We start from the raw sequence: 25,634 nt of genomic DNA on the forward strand, positions 1-25,634 counted from the left end.
CACAGTAGGAGTTCCTTTCTAAAAGGAGACAAGACCCCAGCCCCAGCCCCATTCTCCTCTCTGGTCTGACCCATGGCACAGGGTTGGGGTCAGGAGAAGAGGAGACTACCTTGCCGGGTCAGCACAGTGATGGGAATGCCGGGGTCACTGAGCTTGATGAATGGGCCACACTCGCTGTCAATGCCCTCACGGGCAAGGAGCAGGTTTTTAGTGCACACGTTTCCATGGACCAGGTCTTTATCCTCCTACAGAGTAGAAAGGGCTGAGTTCAGCAAAGTTGCCAACGGCAATGCCTGTCTTCTCTCCTCCCACACTCCGTTTCCAACCCTGACTCCTAAGATCACCTCACCCTCCTCCCCAGCTACAGCCATAGCCAATCAGCCCAGCTCTCTGACCAGTTATCTGTGTGACCTGGGCACGTTATATAACATCCCTCAGCTTCTGTTCCCTCACCAGTGAAATAGGGGTGATCGTGGAGCACACCCTATAGGGCTTTTGTGAGAATTCAATTAATTAGAATCTCTGCAAAACACTTGAACAGTTGGCCCACGGAAAGCGCTAAGTAAATGTTAGCTACTATTCATGTTACAGTTTTATTCATTCATTCAACAAGTATTGCACTATTTCTACTCTCCTCACAATGCAATACAGAAGTCAGTCCTCTGACTGAAGAAACTTCCCTCTAAGCAGGATTCATATGTGAGCACAGGGAATAGTCCCAAGTTACCAAACTTCACAGGGAATAAAGCACTAATACCAGTCACACCTGTGTTTACCCACAGAGCCCTGACCCTATAGAACTCAAGGATGGGTCGCTTCAGCCTGCTTGGCCAGCACCTTCTTCCTCTACCCTCTACTAGGACATTCTGGTTCCTGAGGGAACCGCCTGGGACATGAGAACATTCTTACCAAGTAACTCAGAGCGCTGGCCAGCTGTTTGGCGACCTTGAACTTCCATGGTGTGGTGAGGGCGTCGCTTTTCCGGTGCATGAAGAGATCCAGGGGCCCCCCCTCCACAAACTCTTCCACCATGATATCTACAAGCACAAAAATAGCCATATCTGGAAACTTCTGTCTGTTTAGGACAGTACTCTACCTCATCCCCTTATGAAAGCCCACTTTAGTAGATGGTACTTGGCTTGGGAGGATGCAAGCGTCCGTGGGAGGTACACATGGTTGGAGAGGCTTGGGTTTCAGTCCCAAACTCTTCTACTTTTACTCTGGGTGATCCTAAGCAAGTGATAACCTCTCTGAGTCTCAGTTCCCTCATCTGTAAAAATAGAGACAGAAATACCTACACCTCACAGAGCTCTGGGTATTTTAACTTAAGGTTAAAAAAAAAAATTCCTCCTCCTCCAAATTTATCTGTCAGGAATTCCGAGGCACTGGCTGTCCATCTTAGTTTGCAGCAGCTTTAGCCAAAATGCAGGTGAGAAGCAGTGACCCAAAGGTTCATCCTCTCAGCAGCCCAACAACTAAGAGAGGTCAAAGCCTGTTTGTAAAATTCAGGTGAAGCTACTCTACAGGCCAGCCCCACGCTGCTCAGGGCTGCACTCACCTGACTCTACCCCTGCCCAAAATGGCTTCTGCTCTGACTCTTAGGGTGAGGACCTGGCTTTACTCAGCTCCAGGGTCTAGCACATTGTGGGGCCAGAGTTAGCCAAGAAGCAAACATTTAAGAAATGAGTAAAAAACAAATGGCTTTCAGTTCCATGTTCACTGTTAACTTAAGCAAGTGATTTGTACCTCTATTTCCTCAACTACAAAAAGAAAGACTAGGAGCCTGGGCAACATGAAGAAAGCATCAGCCTCTAGCCATCTTCACACACCAACTAAAGCACCTAGACTCCCCAGCCAGGGCCAACCATCCCCTTCAAAAGAGAACACACTTACTCTCCACGTCTCGGACACAGACGCCATAGAGGTACACAATGTGTTTGTGGGAGACCTGTCTCATCATGCTGGCTGCCTCAAAGAAGGCCTGTAGGAGAACAGAACAAAGGGACTTCAAGGGAGGGCCTCCACTGGTCTGATCCCAAAGGAGCTCTACTGAGGGAAAGTCAATGGATCCCGGGAAAGCTCACCACTGTCACCATCCCAGGCCCTGGAACCTGCTCCCCTGACCCTGGCTGTCCAGAAGGCCACTGCCAAGCATTTGCATCTGGGCCAGTCTGGCCGGGATGTTGGATTTATTTAGAAAACCTAATAGGATGAAAAGCAAAGTTGGTAGGACAAGCTAGCTGATGCTTTTCCCTTTGGATGCTCATGCCCGCCTCTCTCTCTCTCTTTAAACTTTGGGAAATAACAATGTTTAGCACTATATTAGAATAAAAGAAAAACCAAGGCAGCAGATCTCTGCTCATGACTTGGCATTATTACTCCACTAAACTGTGGGATCCTGGCAAAGTCATTTTACTCTCTGGGTGTTAACTGTCCAAACTGTGAAATGAGAACCCTAGTCCATCTCAAGGATTTGAGTCCTGGGGCTCCACAGCACCGCCTCAGGGGCGTCTCTTTAGGGAATCGGAAGTGGTGGTATGGGCAGGGAGGGGGCAGGCCAAATGTGAGGGGCTGCTCAGCCCAACTCAGCTTCAGTCCTCCCTCACTTAACACACTAGGTCCATACAATATTGAAGCAATTCTGACTAAAAAAACAAGTTTGAAAACCACTAGACCACAATAAGGGTGAAGGTTCTTCCAAGCTCACTGTGTTCCACTGGATTCTGGAAAAGGGGGAAAGGAAGAGGTTGGGTTATGAGAAGACACTTGCCAGAGAAATGTCCCTGTGGCTGGGGTCTAAGACTTTGAGGATCACTTTTATTCTCTTCTCTTCAGAAGTTCCTTCATCATCCTTGTAATCCACCAGGGTCCCGGAGTAGATGTGTGTCCGTGTGCCTCTTCCAAGGTGCTCGCCCTGAGGGAGAAAGAAGGCTGGGCTGACCTCTATTTAGGGCTGCCACGATGGTCAGAGGTCTGGAACTGAGTCCTTAACGGCAAAACAGAAAATCGGATGGGATGGGGTAAAAGCCAAACAGCCCAACATTCACAAGCTCCCAGTGCCTTACCCTTGTCAGGCCTCCAAAAGAAACAAAAAGCTACTTGGCCAAACACAGTTATGGCACTTCCTGGGCCCCATGAGGCACTCCTCACACTCTCTAAAAGGCTCTTTGCTTTCTACTTCCAGGAACAGCCTTTGGCCAAAACACCATCTTGATCTACTCTAAAACTACAAACAGTATCACCAGCCACAATAGCCCTATCCTAGGCCTCAGGCTACACACAGAGTAGACATTCACAGGCTTGGGTGCAAAGAGAAGGGGCTGGTAATTCCTGGCTCTACTGCTGGCTGGCTGCCTAACTAGGAGACACCTCTTCACCATGCTGACCACTCTCTGTTAGGGATATTAATGGTACCCAATCAAAGGATTCCTGTAAGAATCAAGTGAGGAAAGAACTATAAAGGCACTTGGTGGGTAGAAGCCAATCTGTTGGTCACTTTGTTTTGTTTGATAGCTCTCTGAACCAGGTGCTCAGTGTCTCTCACACTGGAACTCTTCATTTTCCACCCATCTATCCAATGTGCGTGTGTGTGCACGCGCGTGCGTGTGCCTGTGTATAAGCATACTAAAATCAGTGATGAAAATTACATATGCATTTGCCTTAGCAAACCCACTTTTAGGAATTCATCCCAAAGATACACTGGCAAAAATACAAAAATATTTACACACAAGGCTACTTATTTTAGCTTTGTTTGTAATAGCAAAAGACGTTTAAGAGAGCCTAAACTCCATCAATAGGGAACTGCTTGAATAAACTAAGGTACATCCACATAGTAAAGTACTATGAAACTGTAAACAGCAATGAAGACTTATTCTATAAACTACTGTAAGTGATAACCAGAATATGTTATTGATGAGAGAGAGAAGTCAGATGTCTTTGAATATTCCCTGCTTTGTAGATTTGATTTTGGAACAATATAAATATTTTATATATTTATAACAAAATTAATTTTTAAAGGAAGTTGTAAAAATGCAAAGTGAAATAAAACATGAACCTATGTGTGTACCGAATTGGTGGTATAACTACATAAACAGAAATCACCCCAAGTGATTTTAAAACAAGTAATTTGCCTGTACATCCTCAATGAAATGTCTAAGGATAAAAAGAATTGAAAAACAAAAACCTCAAAATGTCTTCAAGTAATCACACTGTTGTTGGCGGTGTTTGTATTATTATTATTATCAGACTGTGGTATGTGTAGCATGGGATAAAGCACATGAGTACACTGACATTATTAAGAACTGGGCCTTCAGCATGAAAGGACGTACAAATGTCAGTTGATTAAATTAAATAATAAAAACCCTACAAACCAAAAAAACAAACCCAATGCCGTCGAGTCCATTCCAACTTACAGCGACCCTATATGAGTCAGAAAAACCATATAGTTGCCCTGAATTTAAGCTGGAAGTATCACTCTGAACAGATGATGTATTTTATCTTAAAAAACAAACAACTTATCTCTGTCTACTGAAAAGGCCTAGAAACAATGACTAACACAGTAACAATAAGGATCCCTGTGGCCCAGACTGTAGTCTCTAAATATGATTTTCTACTACAAAGACTAATTTTAGGTCTGGGGTAGAAACGTAGAAGATAAGCCTGGAAATGAATGGTCACATTAGAAAGCAAAAAGGCTATGGTTACAACTGACCAGGGTCATGTCAAAAGGCTCAGGTGCCAACTTGACCAAGTGCCCTCTGGCCAAAGTGGGGACAATCTGAGCATCAATAAGGATAACCATTAAGCATTAAAACATATTCAATCTTTAAATGAGTCCATAACGATACTAAAAAAGAAAACAGAATAGTAACACCAAAATGAGCAGTATGAGGAGCAAACGAGATAATCTAATGTGCAAAGCCCTTAGCACATCTGTCTCTAAGGGCCCTTCTGATAGAAGTGTCGATAATTCTAACTTATAAATTCTGACTATTTGGAAGTCAAAATGTGATTCATGAAACTTCGGTGTTGTCAAGCTATTGACATTGGCCCCACAAAACTTGTGAATTAAAGTTCTATTATTCTAGGACCCCTAAATGCAGACAATGGACTGTGGCTGATTCCTACAGAATCAGTCCTGTCACCCACAGGAACATACACAATCGTTCATCAGGCATATTAATTTGCACAAATGCCACCATTTGTCATCTGTCAAACCAGAATGGTGATACATCCACCCAGTCTGCTGTGGCCTGGCAAGGTCCTGTGACTATTCATTAAAGCTGCAGCTGTCACAAAGCGATCCATCAGGGTTTATGGGAAGTTGTGTTCCCAGAACAACCCGTAAAAGCCACATGCTTTCAGAACAGTCACTCTTGCCCAGAAAGGTTACTTACTCCAGTGGTCAAGTCATGGCACCATGCTGTCAGGATTTCAAAGCACTCCATAGAGGCCACTGCATGTCCCTCTGCTCAGCTCTGTTCATGTTCTTCCTGCAGCCTCCTCCCATTGATCCCTCTGCCTTTGCCTCGCTACTTGCTGCTCATTCTCGGGGTCTCTGCTTAGATGCCACTTCCTCTAGGAAGCCATCCCTGTTCTCCTAAGTCTAGGAAAGATGACTCTCTTTGATGTTCCCACATCCTGCTATACTTCTCTATCTTAGGACTTATATCTTGATTATGTAATTATCTGCTTGAGACAGACAAGAGTCTGCCTTCCCACTAGACTGTGCGCCTCCCAAGGCAGCATCATGGCTGCACATGGAAGTGGCTCAATCACTCTTGGCTAAGTGAATGCTGAAGGGATGGGCCAGAGGCTTGAGGGGAAGGGGGGAAGGACAGAAGAAAGCACTCCCCAAGCCTGCACACAGACATGAAAATGGTCCCTGCAACCCTAAACAACCCTGAAAAGCCTGATTAATCCACTTCTTTAGGGAAAGAGTGTCTTTGAGGAGCATCAGAGAGGTCACTAGGATGGCAGGCCACCAGTTGAACTGATTTAACTATGAAAGAAAGTCTCCTTGTTCTTTCTCTATCAGGATTCCCCCAAACCGAGACTTCATTTTCCCCAAATCCCCAGGCTGCTTCACTGTGGGGAGGAGAGACCAACGCTGGACACAGGAATTGCAGCAATGACTCACTTGGGTAATATCTTTTTTGAGGATCCGATCGAAACTCAGCTGGCTCATGGGGTAGACGGGCTGCCATTCCTGGGCTTTCTTGGTAGCCACCAGAAGATTGGAGATTTCTGTGGAGAGAGTGGAGAGGTCTGTGCGTGGTAGTGAAGGCCCAAGATCCCAGCCAGCCAGTGTCGGCTGAGCCATGGGCTTGCTGAACACAAATCTGTGCATTTGTTGGTTCAGTCATCCAATAATTATTTTACTGAGTAGCTACTAGATTCCTGCCCACCAAGAGGGGAGACTACTAACAGACAAAAATAATCAGCCAATCAAATGTAAAGCTACAATTTGTGCAGGTACGATAAAGGACAGGATTACGGCGCTTGGATATCAACACCAGCAGGATTTGTCCTATTAAGAGAGGCCAGGGAAGCTTTCTCTAAGAAACTTAAAACCTCAGAAAGGAAACTCCAAGAAGGAAGTGACTGTGTCTATTTCGTTTTCTGTTCTACCCCCACAGCCTCCCAATAAGAACTTGTTAAATGTATGAGTGAGTAAACAGGGTATAATCTGAGGGATGAGAGCTGAAGTGGGAGGGAGAAGCAGCACTCTGGGCCTAGGATGTGATGGGAACCAAGGTAGGAGGGTGGAAAATGCTGGTTTTGTACCAGAGGCACAGGGCAAGTGACCCAGAAAGAGGGTCATGTCTGAACCTCTCTGAACTCCCATCTCCCAGCAGGGCCTGACACAGAAGAAGTGCTTAAAAAATGCTTGCTGAATCTACAGGTTCTGAGTGGAACAGCACCCAAATTCTACTGATTGAAACAGCAAATCAAACACATCACAAAATCTGCCAGACAGAGTCGGCACAGGCAGCTAATTGGGCACTGAGCTTCAAGATCTATCCTGAGGTACAATGCTGTCAGTGATAGGATGATATCTATACACCTACAAGGAAGACAGTTAATACGACTATTAAGCAAATTAAGGTACCAACCACTAAGGCCAAACATGAAGAAATTCAAGATTTTTATCAACTTCTGCAGTCTGAAATTGATCAAATATGCAATCAGGATGCACTGATAATTACTGGTGATTGGAATGCAGAAGTTAGAAACGAAGAAGAATTGTTAGTTGGAAAACACGGCCTTGGTGATAGAAACCATGCCGGAAATTGCACGATAAAATTTTGCAAGACCAACAGCTTCTTCATTGCAAATGCCTTTTTTCAACAACATAAACAGCAACTATACACACGGACCTCGCCAGATAGAATACACAGGAATCCAACTGACCACATCTGTGGAAAAAGATGATGGAAAAGCTGAATATCACCAGTCAGAACAAGGCCAGGGGCCAGCTGCAGAACAGACCATCAATTGCTCATATGAAAGTTCAAGCTGAAGCTGAAGAAAATTAGAACAAGTCCACAAGAGCCAAAGTAAGACCTTGAGTATATCCCACTTGAATTTAGAGACCATCTCAAGAACAGATTTGATGCACTGAACACTAATGACTGAAAACCAGACGAGTTGTGGCATGACGTCAAGGACATCACAGACAAAGAAAGCAAGAGGTCATTAAAAAGACACAAAAGAAAGAAAATACCAAAATGGATGTCAGAGGAGACTCTGAAACTTGCTCTTGAACATCGAGTGCCTAAAGCAAATAGAAGAAATGATGAAGTAAAAGAGGTGAACAGAAGATTTCAAAGGGCGGCTCAGGAAGACAAACTAGAGTATTGTAATGACATGTACAAAGACGTGGAGTTAGAAAACCAAAAGGGAAGAACATACTCGGCATTTCTCAAGTTGAAAGAACTGAACAAAAAAATTTACACCTCCAGTTGCAATACTGAAGGATTCTACAGGGAAAATATTAAATGACACAGGAAGCATCAAAAGAAGATGGAAGGAATACACAGAGTCACTATACCAAAAAGAACTGGTCGACGCTCAACCATTTCAGGAGGTAGCATACGATCAGGAACCGGTAGTACAGAAGGAAGTGGTCCAAGCTGCACTGAAGGCACTGGCAAAAAACAAGTCTCCAGGAATTGACAGAATAGCAACTGAGATGTTTCAACAAACGGATGCAGCACTGGAAGGGCTCACTCGTCTATGCCAAGAAATCTGGAAGACAGCTACCTGGTCAACCAACTGAAAGAGATTCATATTTATGCCTATTCCCAAGAAACGTGATCCAACTGAATGCAGAAATTATTGAACAATATCATTAATATCACAAGCAAGTAAAATTTTGCTGAAGATCATTCAAAAGCAGTACATTGACAGGGAACTGACAGAAATTCAAGCTGGATTTGAAAGAAAATGTGGAACGAGGGATATCACTGCTGATATCAGATGGATCCTGGCTGCAATCAGAGAATACCAGAAAGATGTGTACCTGTGTTTTATTAACGATGCAAAGGCATTCGACTGTGTAACAAATTACAATAACGCTGCAAAGAATGGGAATTCCAGAACACTTAATTGAGCTCATGAGGAACCTTTATCAAGAGGCAGTCGTTTGAACAGAACAAGAGGATACCGTGTGGTTTAAAGTCAGGAAAGGTGTGCATCAGGGATGTGTCCTTTCACCATACCTGTTCAATCTGTATGCTGAGCAAATAACCTAAGAAGCTGGACTATATGAACAAGAATGGGGCATGAGGATTGAAGGAAGCCTCATTTTCAACCTGCGTTATGCAGATGACACAACCCTGCTTGCTGAAAGTGAAGAGGGCTTAAAGCACTTGCTGATGAAGATCAAAGACTACAGCCTTCACCATGGATTATACCTCAACATAAAGAAAACAAAAATCCTTACAACTAGATCAATAAGCAACATCATGATAAATGGAGAAAAGATTGAAGTTGTCAAGGATTTCATTTTACTTGGATCAACAATCAACACCCATGGAAGCAGCAGTCAAGTAATCAGACAACACACTGCAGTGGGCAAATCTGCTGTAAAAGATCTCTTTAAAGTGTTAAAAAGCAAAGATGTTACCTTGAAGACTAAAATGCACGTGACCCAAGCCATGATGTTTTCAATCACCTCATAAGCACGCGAAAGCTGGACAATGAATAAGGAAGACCGAAGAAAAACTGACACCTTTGAATTATGGTGTTGGTGAAGAATACTGACTATACCATGGACTGCCAAAAGAACAAACAAATCTATCTTGGAAGAAATACAGCCAGAATGCTCCTTAGAAGCAAGGATGATGAGACTATGTCTCACATACTTTGGACATGTTATAAGGACATCATGCTTGGTAATGTAGAGGGTCAGTGAAAAAGAGGAAGACCCTCTAGGTGATGGACTGACACAGTGGCTGCAGCAACGGGCTCAAGAACAACGACGACTGTGATGATGGCGCAGGACTGGGCAGTGTTTCATTCTGTTGTACGACTCGATGGCGCCTAACAAAAACAACAACAATCTACAGAAGTTGCCTTTGCTGCCACAGAGCCACTGTGAGCTACAAGGTTATCATGGGAGAAGAAAGGACCTTCCAGATTCTAGCTAGCACTGAAAGGTATTCTGGGAACCCGAGGGTCTTTATGTATGCACTTTTTTTTTTAAATGAAGCAGATATATTAGTGAAATAACAACTAACAGATGTTTCCCTACCCTTCCTCTTTCCCGCACTAGAAGTACTGATCTTAGATTTTAACAGGAGGTACCCAAAAAACCTATAAGGAAAACCAGGTACAATTCATGGAGGCAGCCTCTACATGCCACCAGGAGGCAATAGCTGCACAGCACCAGGTCCCTAATAGTAGGCCAAGTGTGTCGGATGTGGTCTCTTAAATCCTCACTACCCTGCAGGGCAGAGTCTCTTCACCCTCTTTTTTTTTTTAAATAGCTTACATTTTCTGATTGGTTTCTCTGTGCCAGCCTGTTCTATGAGCTGTACATGTATTAACTTGTTTACCCCCATGGCAATCCTATGAGGTACATGTTATTCTTATTCCCATTACACACCGCAGAAAACAGAGATTCCGAGAGAGAAAATAATTTGCCCAAGGTCAGGCAGCCAATAAGCCCCCGACTTAGGATTCACACTGAAGTCTGGGATGGCTTGAGTATCTTCCCCTCCCACAACACTACCTGGCTCTAGTGTGGGGTACAAATCTGGGTGCCAGAAACTGAGTTCAGATACAGGTGCCTCCTTGTTATCATAAACTGGGTTCTTCTTTTTCCAGTCTACCCCCCTCCATACTATCAACCTGACTCCACCCTGTTATTGGAGAAAATCAGAGGGAAACAAGCAACTGAGGGCTGCCTTGAAGGAGAAAAGACATCAAGACAGAGTCACTTTGAATGGTGTCCACAGGGGAGGGACCAGGGGCAGAAGAGCCATTTGGGAAATTAGAGAGAATTGGAGAAGGGGCCATTTATGGACTAATTATTTACATAGGAGCTTCAGGGAACATGGTACTAGAGTCAACTGTGTGAGCTAGACAGTGAGCTAGAGAGTCACTTAACCTCTATGAACCTGTTTCTTCATTATAAACGGGTAACAGTCATGGTGCTTATCAGGTTGCTGTGAGGGATAAGTGAGAGAACACATGAGGGGTTCACTTCAGTGCCCGGGGTGCAGTAAATGTTCAATAATTGGTAACCACTGAGATTATGACAGTATTACCTCTTAGTCATCATCATTATCCTTGTTGCACCACCTGGTTCCCCAAACCTTGGGCAATGATCTGAAGAAGTGCTCAGTGTCAGAGCTGAAGGGTATAGAAACCAAGCACAAAGCTTGACTGCACAGATGAGGATGTACGATGATGAGCGGTGAATGGGCCAGTGGTTTCTTTGGGCCTTTACCTACTTCCTTCACATGGTCTCCATCCATACTCTGGGATGGAAAGTAGAGGAGGACCAAGGGCAGGGACAGTGGGCTCGCTTAATTGTCACACCTATTCCAAGTGGCCTCCTACTTTTTTCACTTGGCTTTTTATTTATTCCATGAGGAGTTTTCTGGTTGCAATTTCAAGCGAGAAAACCAGGTTGGGGTCTGGCTGTCAGTCACTGTGGTTAGGAGGTCAAAGGAGCTGAGGAACCCAAAACGACACTCTCTTTGCTTTTCATAATTTCACCACTTCTCTAATTTACAGGTGGTGGAGGGCAGATAGAGGGCTTCTGAGGACCCGTGTAAGGAACCTCACACCCAGGGCTTATTCTTACTCTCCACGCCTCCAGTCCCTCTTCCTCCAGATCAGGAGAGTTCGGCCTTGCCCTGGAGCCTTGGGCTGATGGCTGCCTGCACTTTGGCAAAGACAGTGTGATGTAGGGGAAAGATCTCTCGACTTGGAGTCAGAAGACATGACTTCAAATCCCCACTCTTACTCTAACTAGCTAAGTGATCTAAGGCAAGTACAATGGGGATAAAAACATACCCTTAGGGTTGTTCGAAGGATAAAATGACTTAATGCAAGAAAGACTGTCAAACAGTCCCCAGTATACGGCAAGCATTATTCACATGATAGCAACCATTATCATATTATTATTTATTGCTACTATAACTATAATTACTTCAACAGGGAACTGCCAGAAATTCAAGCTGGATTTAGAAGAGGATCAGATCTTGGTTGAAAGCAGAGAATAGCAGAAAGATGTTTACCTGTGTTTTATTGACTATGCAAAGGCATTCGACTGTGTGGACCATAACAAATTCTGGATAACATTACAAAGAATGTGAATTCCAGAACACTTAATTGTGCTATAAGGAACCTGTACATAGACCAAGAGGCAGTCATTCGAACAGAACAAGGGGGTACTGCCTGGTTTAAAATCAGGAAAGGTGTGCGTCAGGGTTGTATTGTTTCATCATACTTATTCAATCTGTATGCTGAGTAAATATGGACTACATGAAGCTGGACTGTATGAAGAAGAATGCACATCAGGACTAGAGAAAGACTCTGACACAACCTTGCTTACTGAAAGTGAAGAGGACTTGAAGCACTTACTGATGAAGATCAAAGACTACAGCCTTCAGTATGGATTACACCTCAATAAAAAGAAAACAAAAATCCTCATAACTGGACCAATGAGCATCATCAATATAAATGGAGAAGATACTGAAGTTGTCAAGGATTTCATTTTACTTGGGTCCACAATCAACGTCCACGGAAGCAGCAGTCAAAAAAATCAAACAATGTATTGCAGCGGGCAAATCTCCTGCAAAAGACTTCTTTAAAGTGTTCAAAAGCAAAGATGTCACTTTGAGGACTAAGGTGCACCTGATCCAAGCCATGGTATTTTCAGTCACCTCATATGCACGCAAAAGCTGGACAATGAATAAGGAAGACCGATGAAGAATTGATGCCTTTGAATTATGGTGTTGGCAAAGAATACTGAATATACCATGGACTGCCAGAAGAATGAACAAGTCTGTCTTGGAAGAAGTACAGCCAGAATGTTCCTTAGAAGGGAGGATGGTATGACTCTCACATATTTAGACATGTTATCAGGAGGGACCAGTCCCTGGAAAAGGACATCATGCCTGGTAAAGTAGAGGGTCAGCGAAAAAGAGGAAGACCTTCAATGAGATGGACTGACACAGTGGCTGCAGCAATAGGCTCACACATAGCACTGATTGTGAGGATGGCACAGGACGGGGCAGTATTTTGTTCTGTTGTACACAGGGTCACTATGAGTCAGAACCAACATAAAGGCACCTAACAACAACAACTATAATTACTACTGCTACTACTAGCTGTATGGCCTTTAGCAAGTCATTTAATATCTCAGAACCTCAATTTCCTCATCTTTATAACAGGGATAAAGTTATCAGCTACAAAGAACTGGTGTGAGGATTAAAGAAATGCAAATATACATGTAAATTGCTTAGGACAATGGCAAGTTCCTACCAACATGGTAGCTATTGCTATAATTATTGATTCGACAGGCATTATTGAACACTGATTCTGTGCTGAGCACTGTGCTTCCCACCAGTCAGAGAGTGATGTGTGAGACCCAGATCGTGTCTTAAGAGCTCATAATCAAGGCAGAAAGACAGACATTAAACGCATTCAGGGCTCAGTTTCAGGAGCTTCAAGAGAAGCCATGAGAGAGAGGTTCAACTCCATTCCTGTCCCTTTCCCTACACATTACTGGCTCCCAGATCTGGGTTAGAGGGGGTATTGTCTAAACCAGAGACCTCCCCACCTGAACCCTGCAAAGAAATCAGGTCCCAGCCTCCAGCCTGCCACCACCTTCTCTCTTCCTATGGCTAGTGTCCTTTACCTCCTCACCCTCACCCTCACCCTCACCCAGAGACCACTAATCCCTAGGAAGGTAAAAACTGCTGTAACATCCAGAAGGAGAGATGTGAGTAAATAAGGCCATTGGGCTTTAAGGTTTTAACTGACTCTGAGATCTCACAGCCAAGTGGCAGATATGTTTTTACCTTCGCAGAACACCTTCAAGTATAAAAACAAAGACTGCAGTTATTCCCCAAGGTTGGCAGGAAACCCTATCTGATCAACGAGAACACACCAAGTCCTTCCTCTTTCACCAAGTTCAGTGATGAGTCGCTTGCTGAGAAATCAAAATGTGATTCAGACATCAAGAACCCAGGCCCCTGTCTGTCCTGGTGCTGCCTCCTCTGCCCAACATGGACTTAATTACAGACTCACCAATACAATTCTTAAAAGAACAAGCTGCGTCTCAGACAAAAGGGACTACTACTCTAAGTATCTTGTACAGACACTTTCTGAAGCCCTCAGGAGCAACTGCACTGCCCTTTGTTTGGGGTCTGAGCCCTTGTAAGGGAAGGATCCCACACATGCAGGGCAGCACCTCAAGGTGGGGGAACATCAAAAAAACAATACTCAAGGGATCTGGCACTGGCGAAGACCTGGCACTCAAATCCCTCTTTGACCTTCACCTTCAATGACTTCATTTCCCTGGGCCTGTTTTTTCACCTGCAAAATGAGACAATTGACCAGATGACCTCTAAGAGTCCTTCTGGTCTTCATATTGTCAGACTGAGTCCATCTACAGGACATCAGCAACACATGTGCATAGGGCTTAAAAAAGAGCAGCTGAGTTCCACTTTACTCCTTGATCATCCATGACTACCCCTGCCTGCAGGATGAAGTCCAAGCTCCTTGGCGCAGCATCAAAGGACTCTCACCTCCCCGTTTTTCCAACTTTGTCTAACACATTAACCATCCAGAACCTTTCGGTAGCTTCTGCTTTTGCCGGTCACTTTCCCTCTGAATATGCTCTCTGCTCTGCTAGAAATGCCCATGTCTAACCTCCTGCTCACTGTCCAACACAGCTCCAAATCTGCCTTATCCAGGTGGCCTTCGATGCCACGTGACTCAGAGGTGTTGACTATCCCCTTATTGTCTCCCCAGGGTCTGATACCTGTGCTGATTAAAACACCCACCACATACTACAGTGACCCCATTTATCTGTAACATTTTCTGCATTAGACTGAAAACCCTCAAGAGAACAGGAACTGAGTCTTATGCATTTCTGATTCTTTGCATCTAGCACTGTTCTCGATCTACAGAAGGTGTGCTAGGACCATTTCTCACATAAATAAACCAATAATAGAGGAACTCTCAAGATATTTTAAGAAAGAAAGAAGTGGTTACTGCTACTAATCTTAAGCATGCCTCTTTCTGCAGTCTAATTGAGATGCTGAGAAAAGGTGTATGTCTCTTCTGTAGAAAGCACTGATGCTTAGGAGACGGAATCTGAGTTGGGAACAGACTTGCAAAAAAACTCAACAAAAGAACACCTAGAAATTGTGGGGAGGGGCCATGTTCTTTAAACAGCCAGCATCTTTTGGTTAATCTGGGCCTTGGAGCAAGGGGCAAAGAGTATCATCAGTGGGATATGGCTTGGCACCGGCATGGGGAGACAGACCTCGGGGCTTGGGCTGGCAGCAGCGTTTCAGCACGAAGCTGATGTTGTCCGTGCGCAGGATCTGCTTCTTGAGGTGGTCCATGAGACCTCCCAAGCTGGGAAAGCTGCGGTCCGAGCCATGCAGGCTATAGCGGCCCTTCTGTACCTCGATCTGAAAGTTCTTGAACTGTTTCTGGCCACCCAGCACCTGCCATTCAGGAAATGACCAGAAACAATTTGTTTAAAAAGGGGTTAACAAATATACCACAGGTATATAAGACATTAACGTTAGAGAAGTTGAGTGAAGGATATGTAAAAACTCTACTATCTCTGTAATTTTTCTGTAAATCTAATACTTAAGAATAAAAGGTCTACTACAGATAAATAAATGAACCAACCAACAAACAAATAATAAAAGGGGTTCGAGGAGAAGGCACTGATACAAGGGAGTTAACAAAGCAGTTTCCACAAGGGTACCACTTGTTTCTTGACCTATACGATGAAGACCATTAAAGTACCAACCTTACAGGACTGCTGCTAGAATGCTATGATACAACACATGCAGAAACCTGAGTAAGCACTCTGTAAAGATTAGCAAATGTTAATACCCATGAAATAATTATTATTACAGCAAAATTTATCCAGGAACTCCCTCAAACTGAGCCCTTCCAGATCACACATTTCAGGAGGACCATGGTGGAAACTGGTGTTTAGCTGCCTTGATCCCGTTCCAGGGCTCTCTGGTGCCACAGATAAGAAGTATAAGCAGAAGTTTTCTTTCATGAGCACTTTCTGTATAAAGGAAACTATTTTAGTGGTTAAGAATGAGGGTCAGAAAGGCCTACTTACTGTGTAAACTAGGGCAAGTTATTTAAAATTTCAGTGCCTTAGTTTCCTCATCTGTATAATGGGAATAATACCACCTATTTCATTGGGCTATTGTAAAGCTTTAACTAGAACATGTAGATAAAGTGCTTAGCACAGTGTCTGGTGAGCTAAAATAATAGCAGTAATTATATCCTAAAGAGCCCTGGTGGTGCAGTGGTTAAGAACTCAGCTGCTAACCTAGAGGTCAGGGGTTCAAACTCACTTCGCAGCTCCAAGGGAGAAAAGATCTGGTGATCTTCTCCTGTGAAGATTATAGCCTAGGAAACTCTATAGGGGCAGCTCTACTCTGTCCTATAGGGTTGCTACAAGTTGGAATCAACGGGACGAGACACTACAATCATATCTATTATTGCTGCTTTCCCCAGGTAATGGATACCAGGTAGGTCATGTTACTGAATCACTGACATTCTTAGTACAGCACAGGACTTGGATGGGCTGTTTCATGCACCCATTGATGGTGGAGGGAGATTAAACTTCCTCTAAGGACTGATGAATAAAGAGGTCAGGCATCCTGTCAAGGTAACAAGCCCGACAGGCTCTGAGCCCGTACCAGCCACAAGGCCCAGCTGTACGCAAAAACCACAGGCAGGTGGTGGCCCCTGAGACTTCGCCCAGAACACTTGGCAGCACTGGGTTCCTTCTGCCATTTCCTCTTTCCACTCTTGACTGAGCCCAGGGCCCACGGGCTCTCTAGTACTTTTCTTCTTGTGTCTGAGGGCTACAATATGCTAAAGCACTAACATCCGCCTCACATTACCTTCCCTGCCCCAGTTCTTCCAATTCATGTTGAACCCAATCAATACTAATGTATTTATTCAGACTAATTTTATAAAACTTATCGTCTTTTAAAATATTCCATTTCTTGTATTTAAAAAAATAACATGAATAACAAAAGCATTTATGGTCTAGTGTGGCTCACGTCTTGGCCTTCAGGGTTTCCCTCACATTATTCCTGGCTTCCAGCGTCATCTGAATTACTGACAGACATCTCCACTTATTGTCAAAACATAGGATAGCAGTTTTTCTGTTAAATGTTTGAAGCCACCATGTGGGGAAATCCGTGTCAGGCCACACTGATGAAGCAGTACTCTTGACACTGTACTAGAGAATGCAAACAGACTCTGGATATGTAATAAAACTTGACATTGAGTATAAAATAAACCACTCTCAATAATTACACAACACTGCCCAAGTGATTGATGTGAACTGGTTTCCTGGTTGTATTCCATCTGCTAGAGCCACAGTGGACCCCTGCCATGAGTCCCCTGGGGGACGAGAGGACCATGTGGAAGAAAGGGGATGGGGTCTGGCTGCTAGGAAACAGCTTCCTTTTGGAAGGCATGTTTCTCCCTTGTCAGGGATTCACTCATAGACCCAGGCTTTTCTATACCCCTGCCCCCAGGGTGGTCCTCTCTGCAGCGGCTCCTGGACCAGGTCCCACTGGATACCCATGACCCCATCTGGCTTGGCCCAAGCCAGTGTCCTGACTGACCTGAGACTTTTCAAAGCAGGTGACAGTCATGAGGATGTTGTCAAAGTCGGTGCAGCTCCACCTCAGCACATACATCCCCTCCTCGCTTCCCTCTTGCCGCAATTTGTTGATGGCGTATTCGGTGCTGGAGGGGTAGATGTGGAAAGGGAGAAAAAATTCACACCAAGCAGGAACACTCTAAACTCCCGGGACATCCACTTCTCTGAGCTACCTCCGACCTTACAGCCCCATCACATTACCTGCCTTCAGTCCCAAAGTCCTCTCTGCCATGATGTATGAGGCATGCCAAGACACTGGGGAGCCTCAAGACACACCAAGTCTCCAAGGTCTAGATGAGGACTCAGCCTGCTACCAAAGCCACTGAGCCCTGCTTGTCCCCAAGTTCCCCAGATATGCTGTCGCCAGCTCGAGCCAGAAGAACCGCCCCAAGTCTGGTGATCAGTGGCCAAGATTCTATCCCTGCTCACCACCTCCAGCCAGCACAACCAGAACATGAGCCTCAGGGCAGGAATTTAGGGCTGTCCTGTTAATTGCTATATCCCCAGTAACCAGAACACGCCTGGCTCAGTTGCACTCAATAAATACATGTTGAATGAAAAAAATCAGTGAGGATTAGAAAGATGCTAGTAGGGAACATGCCTCTCTTCACTCCATTGCTTCCCCAGGACCCATCAGTTGTGGCACATAGAGGGCAGCGAACATTGGTTAAATAAATCAATGTATGAGATTACTAGTACCTAGTGAGCGCTCACTAAGTGTTGGTCAGAGATGGGTGAGTGGTCATTGTGTTTTAAAAGGCAGACATTAAGTACTTTCCGATTGCTCCATGGTCACTGACACCGCCATGCCTTTGCACATGCTGATTCCTCGCCTGGGATACCCCTTCCTTCTTTATGACCTGGTTAACCATCATTGGTTCGTCAAGGTTTAATTCCATTTGAATGCTGCTCAATCTGAGAAGGCTCCTTGGGCAATGAGTCTCCGACTCCCACAGAACATGAAGCAGTCATTCATTCCACAAATACTTACTGAGTGCCTACTATGTGCCAGGCTCTGCATGGGTGCCAAGGAAAAGCAGTGAGCAAAACAGTGCCCCTCCTTTATGAAGCTCATATTTTGGGGGGTGAGGGTAGTCAGACAAGAAACAAAGGGACATGTAAATACATATAATATGCCAGGGGTGACAAATGCTACTAAGGAAAAATAAAGCAGATTGACAAGGTCAGGTAATATAGGGTGAGGAGGGAGAAGAGGTGCTGTTATTTTATATAAGGTGCTTAGGGAAGACTTCACTGACAAGGTGCTGAGTGACACCTGAAGGAAGTGGGGGTTATGTAGGCTCTGGAGGAAGGGCATTTCAGGCCAAGAGAATGGCATGTGCCAGGGCTCTGAGGCAGAACCATGGCTGGGATATTTGAAGAACATGCTTTATTATAATACTCAACCCCTTGCTCTGCAATAGTTTGTGTGTCTGTTTCCCTGTGAATCTGTGAGCCTGTCAAGGCCAGGGACTATGCCACTAATGAACTACTTGTCCAAGAGGTAACCAGGATAGTGAAGAAGGTGGAAGTTACATCATGTGGAAGGCAGCTGAAGAGATGCTTCTGCAGCCATATTTTGGTCTGAGAAGAGAGACTCAGAAGAAACAAAGCAGTTATGTCTGAAGGGCGCTCATGTGTAAGAGGAAGTTAACAGAATCCATGTTGCCTCAAACATGAGAACTCAGGTAAATGGGCAGAAATTACAAAGAAGCAAACCTCAACTCCATATAAAAATAGTATGCACGTCTGTGATGGTCAGAGCTGTAATCTAGTGGCTGCCATCACCAGAGGTGTTCGAGCACAGGCTACCAGTTCTGAGATGCAGGTGGGACAGGACATCCCACAAAGCCCCTTCTAGTCCTGAGGCTTCTTTATCCTCACAGTCCCCATGTTCACCTGGCACTTCAGGACAAGCTGTCACAGGACGTGTTTACTACACTGTCTGATGCTGATATCTGTATCCTGTCCTTCTTTAATCACCCACAGTGTCTGGTGCAGCAAGGGGTTAGGAAGAGTAGCACTTCTCCATCAGTTGTGGAAAGGTGAGGGGGCTGAATAATGAGGAGAAACCTGAGTAAACGAGAAGAGGTGAGTGGCTGCTACAAGAACCCAGGTAGGAAGGCCTGACCAAGGTTGCGAGAGCAGGGATGGCAAAGAGGGTAGCAAACAAGTACTAACCAACATGGTCAACTGGCTCCAATCTAAATAGCTGAGGATATCTGTGTGTGAGGAGACCACAGGCCTCATCACTAAAGCATGGGCTCTCTCCCCACCAAAGCCAACTGAAAAGGATCTAGAACCAACCAGATTGGACCGTGACAGCCGTTCTGTATGTTGTGTACGATCAACGGGGGAGCCACATCAGTGCAGAGGTAATGATGGGCATCTGCCGTGAGCCGGAAGTAGCCATCTACCAGAGACACAAAGGACAAGGCCTCCTCATGGGAAGAGAGCTTCAGTTCCTGGTGAGAGAGAAGAAATTCCCATGGTTACATACTATCATATTAAGCAGTTGACTTTGTGGAGAGGTAATGAGTGAGAAGACTATTTAGACCAGAATGAAAAATGCATGACCCCAAAGGGAAACTCTTTTTGTTGATAGTAAGTATCCACCTTATGCTGATATAGAACTCTTACCATTCAACACACTTTCCTACCTATTATCTCATTTCATATCTAATTATATCAAAGCTATTGGATGGAAGCTCGGTAGGGGAATGGCAGGCAGACCTGTGGAGAAGCTGCCACATGGGTTCAGACAGGAGAGGAGGAGGCCTGAAACAAGGTGGCAGAGGCATAAAAGTGGAGGTGAGAGGAATAGCGAGTATACAAGTCATACCCTGGTGCTGACACTAAGAAATGACAAATTGAGTCAGCATTATCCCTGTATTACAGGTAAGGAAACAGGCAGAGGTGCTTCATCTCATGGCAGAGTTGGTCTAGAAGGTAAAATTCCTGGATTTTAATTCGGGAGTGGTCCCAGACACAATGATGAGGTAGCTAGATTAAGTCCACTTTCCTCTGAGGGTTGGGAGAGGAAGACAGTCTTAACTCAGAGTGGGAAGAGACTAAGGCAAGAGTGGAGCGGAAGAGGGAGGGAATTTCCATGGAAGGAAGGAATTCAGAAAAACTCTTGGAGGTGAAGACAGGTGGGTTTTTTGTCTTGATATATAGCTGTGAGCAGAGACTATCATTTGACAGGAATCATGGGTTCAGCCAGGAACATTTCCTGGTGATGGAAAATATGTAACGACACGATTTGAAGCTTTGATTTACAAAAATATTTAAAGGTACCTGAGTTTCAAAGACGGGTAAAACGGTAACTTGAGAATATGACTTTTCATAGCACTGGAGAAAGGCAAAAGGAGAGAGGCTGGTGGCAGAGAGAGACAAAGAGACCAGTGAAGGGGAAAGGAGGCGGATGTAAGAAAGGAGGTACACAAGACAACAAGGCGGTAAGGGGGCCTAGGGACAGCCAGCTGTGATGCCAAACAGAGGGTGCACTGAGGTTGTGAGCTAAGGAGGCCAAAAGAGGGCAGGGTATCAGGAAGGAGACTGTGTGCTGAGCGTGCCTCCTGTGAGGTGTGACCTGGCATCCACCTGCAGATATTTCCAAACAGTGAATTCAATATGGTCTGGGATGAGGGGCAAGGCTGACTGGGGTAGCCCCTTACCCAGCAACAATGCAAGCAAGACCACATAAGTATGTAAGTTCCCCACGAAGAGAAGTCTAAATGGAAATGGGAGATGTCAGTGAGGTGCTGTGATAATCGATAATCAAGAAAGACCAGCAGGCAACGTATTGCCTGATCAAAGGGCTTGGAAATCCCATGTCTGGGAAGGGACAGGGGAGTGAGATACTGGAGAGGCAGCATGGTGTAGCTGTTAACCCACAGGCTCTGGAGACAGCCTATCTGGGTTCAGATTCAGCATCTCCACTTGCTATTAGGTTGAAGCATAGGATATCACCATTTTTACTGGTCAAAAGTTATCAAATATTGGCCATTTCACGTGGTTGAACCTAACAGCTGTGTGATCTTGAGCAACTTATTTAACCTCTTTGTGCTTCAGTTTCCTCCTCTGTAAAATGGGGGAAAATAATAAACCCACTTCATAGTGTTGATAGGAAAATGGAACGAATCAGTATTTGTAAAGTACTTAGAACAGGAAGTGCTTGGCACATAGTAAGGGGTATAAAAGTGCCTGTAAAGAAGAATAAAATAATGAGGAGATCACGTATTTATTTCTTCCTGTCATCCTCCTCCTCCCACACAGCACTGTGACTTGGCGCAGAGTCGCTGGCCCAGGTGGCCAGGATGAGCTCAGATTTATGTGATGGGTGCACCTATTGGGTGCTGGACTTCACTGTCAGCCAGGACACGGCAGGGGCAGGCTCACAAACGTGTACCAGATGGCCGCTGCTTCTCCTCCTCTGCCCATGCCTTAACGGGTTGGCCATGCTGAAGAGCCAGCTCATGGACACGCTAACCTCTCCCCTCACTAGCGTCCCCGGGGATGATAATGCCTTAGAAACCAGCACAGGGCCACAAGCACAGGCTGGAGCCTGACAGAACTGGATGAGTGCCTGCCACTTTCTCACTGTGTGACCTAGATAAGTTTCTACACCCCTTGAGAAGTCTCTGATTCCCTGTTTGGAGCCAATGTTCTACATGTAAGGTTCTTGTGAGGATTAAATGAGATAATGAAGGCACGGCATATAACACAGGGCTCAATATCTATAACACGTTTAATAAACAGTACTTATTTTTTTCCCCCTCCATTTCTCATCTTTCCATTAACATCTATCTGGGCCTTTCCATGTCTCTCTTCACGTTGTTTTCATTATTTTTTTATGATAAAATTAATGCATGCTTATTATTTTAAAAAATGGGGAAAAAATTAAAATCATTCATAATCCCACCATAAATGTTATTAAACAACAGCATAAATAAATGTTTTTATTTGATTATTCTTCTATGAGCATGCGAATGTGCATGCATACCTCTAAAATTCTGAACAAAATTGGTGTCACCCTATAAAGTTTTATATTGTTTTTTTTTCCATTTACCAAAGCATTTTTCCAGATCATTATAAACCCAGCAATCTGGTTGTATGATATTCTACTACTCAGATGAATTGTGATTTGTTTTCCCATTCTTCCTATTATTGTACATTTAGTTTCAATATTTTGACACTGAATTGAATATTCTCATTCATCAGCCACTGCCTGCATCTCTCATTGTTTCTGACAGATAAATCCCTAGATTCCTGAATGAAGGGATATAAATAACTTCAAGGTTCTCAAGCCATGCCACCTAGCTGTCCTCCAAAAGGTTGTGGCAAAAAGACAGTTACCCTGGGTGGAAGGGAGTGACCATCTGCCCTAAAGCACATCATCAGACTCTTTTCCAGCACTGAATGTTATCATTCTGATGTAGTACTTGACAAATTTTAGGCAAAGATTGGCCCTTCACTAGTGTTGACTCACCCCACTTTGTGAGAGTGTCTCTCTCTCACCATCCTGCTCTCTCCACTTGTTGGCCACAACTTCCCCTGACACAAACATGTTTATTTTGGCAGGGTTCCCACTTCCCCTGCCAAGCTGGCCTGCCTGTCTAGTTTATGTCCTCAAGTGATACCAAAAAAGGAAGTGAGACTGAACACCCCTTCCTCTGTCCGAGAGTCATTGGCTGTGACTGACACCAAACGAGGACTGCCGCTGTGGCCAGAGCCACCGGCTGGACAGTCTGCTTAAGAGCAAAGTGGGGCTTCCCACTGATGTGACCCCAGAGGACCCACCCAACTCAGCAGACAGGCTTCACAGGAGCCCTGGGGGGAAAACACTGACATTCATTGATTTTCTTTTCCTTCAAATCCGCTAACTTTCGTGAGTTAAATATTGATGCTGAAATATCTTCAGGAAGGCAGCACACCCTGAAGCAGATTCATATTTGCAAGAACAAAGAAAGGTGTTAGAATGTACCTGTGCAACTCAAAAACTGATGCTGATATGCCTCAGCAAGAGGAACTTTTTGGCTTAAGTAAGACAAGCATCAAATTTTCTTTTCGGGATGGAAACTCTTAGAAGCACGTCCCGCATAAGTGCTCTAAGTAATGTCTCCCTCTCATCACCAGATCCAGGGTTAGTAGCTTCTAGAGCAAATTTACCATTTTTTTGTTGTCTTGCTTGTTAATGCTGACTGCAGACTCCTTTATTACAATGTGAGTGATTTCAGGAAAGTAAGAAAAATTGTTCCACTCTTCCCGGATTCTGTTTTTCTCCTCATCCTTCTTGTGTTTATTTTCCAGTTTTTTCCACTTCAGTTTATTTTTCTCCTTTTCAACAGGAAGAACCTGATGAGATGCATAAATGTGACAGAGATAAGTTGACGTTCCCATTTTCTATTGGTAAAAGGTCAACCAACCATTGTGGCAAACCAATGCAGGTCCAAGGTGGAGAAAGCCAGTGTGCCTGGACTTCCAGAGGAATTGGGGGAGTTGGTGCCTGACAGCAAGAGACCTTAATGAGCACACTGACTAAACTCTTTACTTCACTTAACATGTAACATGCATGTAAACTCAGAAAAGGAAATCACTGACCACTAGACATGAATCTACAATCAGGTCCTCTCACTTCCAGACCAATATACGTGTTTCAACACAGATACAGAACATGTTCTTTCCAAACATGACTGGACAGAACATGGGCTTTCTCCATTTAGAATCTATCACCGATTGTCTTGACCTTCTAACAATACTCGGGATGGAATTCTCAAGAGAAGATAAGAATCCCATGCTTGAACAATCGAAGGAGTCATACTTATCTGCACAAGTTTAAATATTTCATGTAGCACAAGTCTTGGAAACTATCGATCTGTGTTATGACCCTGCCTCTGCCAGTTACTTAACAGCTTAGGTTATCTTTTTGAGCCTCTAGTTTCCCACCTTGGAGACAACAGAGATCCTACCACCTCGCATTAAATACTTATGAAATAGGACCTGCTACACATAAGGTACTCAGTAAGTGTTAGACATTGTTATTTTAGTATGAGAATAAAACAGAAGGAGAAAATGAATTTCACATTTACTTTAATATTATTTAAAATGATAATAGTAGTAGCTATAATTGTTTATTGAATATTTATTATATGCCAAACGTCACTTAATTCTCTCAACAATCCTATAAGTTGATACTATTATCCCCATATTACAGATGAGTAATATACAACAGACATAGGTAAAGCAACCTTCCGAAGGCCATATAACTGTAAGTAGTAGAGCTAGAATCTGAACCAGGCCTATATAGGTTTAAAATCCATGTTCTCTAAGCTCTATTGTCTCGTCCAACAAACACCTCAATAAGGAAGCTTCACAATGCAAAATCAATTATCAAGTTTCATGGGGCCTAAATTCAATTTTTGGCACATCACTTATTAGTTATGACCTTGGTTCAAGTTATTTAACTTTTCTGTGCCTCTTTGTCCCCCTGTATAAAATGGGGAAAATAGTAGTATTTCCCTGAAACGGTTTTTTCCCTGAGGAATAAAAGAGTTAATATGTGGCTTAGAAAAGTGTCTGACACATGGTAAGCACTCAGTAAACGTCTGCTGTTTTTATTACATATTACACAAGCTCTTATTCTTATATTTCTCTGTTTCCCAACAGAACTCAAGCATTTATTTAAAGCTTGTGCTATGTGGACACAATAAAAAATGAATGATCCATGGTCTCTAGCCTAAAGGAATTCAGTTCATGGGGGTGATGGAACTGAAAATAGGTAATTCCAACAGAATAAACAGCATACACTGTGTGACACATGTTCTGCTCTGATTGGTCTCCTATGGCTACTTACATTCGGTTTTTGCCGCCACTGGATTCCGAGATTTCCAGTCACCATCACTTCATAGCAGAGAATGTTTCCACTGTCATTTGAATGAAATCGATTCATTTCATTTTCTGATGAAATCAATAACATGGAAGTCTCAAATATTTCAGCACCATAATGTTTTGTCAAAGTTTCCAAGGTAGCCAGGTATTTCACCTTCAGGTCATGCGTGGACACGCTGCTATCACAAATGGTCTTGTTGTTAAATTCCTTTAGGAAATCCTTGAAAACATTATTTATTCGCATCCTGGTAAGGAGATTCCTCTGTCTGATGGACTTATTCAGTGTTTCTGGAATATATCGCTTGTAGCTAAAAGAAAGTAGGAAAACATATCT

The 25,634-nt window shown here is 44.0% G+C and overlaps 1 protein-coding gene across 1 annotated transcript in view; it reads right to left on the reverse strand.

The window, feature by feature from the left end:
* JAK1 (Janus kinase 1) overlaps positions 1-25,634 on the reverse strand; it is a 144,029-nt gene that overhangs the window by 13,884 nt on the left and 104,511 nt on the right. Inside the window, exons 7-16 of the mRNA XM_004369020.2 lie at positions 25,266-25,608; positions 23,582-23,767; positions 19,718-19,875; positions 17,373-17,496; positions 15,014-15,200; positions 6,140-6,246; positions 2,771-2,914; positions 1,894-1,981; positions 910-1,037; positions 110-245 (exon numbers count right to left, since the gene is read on the reverse strand). Coding sequence (XP_004369077.2) covers positions 110-245; positions 910-1,037; positions 1,894-1,981; positions 2,771-2,914; positions 6,140-6,246; positions 15,014-15,200; positions 17,373-17,496; positions 19,718-19,875; positions 23,582-23,767; positions 25,266-25,608 — 1,601 coding nt within the window. The remainder of the gene's footprint in view (positions 1-109; positions 246-909; positions 1,038-1,893; positions 1,982-2,770; positions 2,915-6,139; positions 6,247-15,013; positions 15,201-17,372; positions 17,497-19,717; positions 19,876-23,581; positions 23,768-25,265; positions 25,609-25,634) is intronic.

This window comes from Trichechus manatus, unplaced genomic scaffold, assembly GCF_000243295.1.
Source record: "Trichechus manatus latirostris isolate Lorelei unplaced genomic scaffold, TriManLat1.0 scaffold00003, whole genome shotgun sequence".
Classification (NCBI taxonomy): Eukaryota; Metazoa; Chordata; class Mammalia; order Sirenia; family Trichechidae; genus Trichechus; species Trichechus manatus.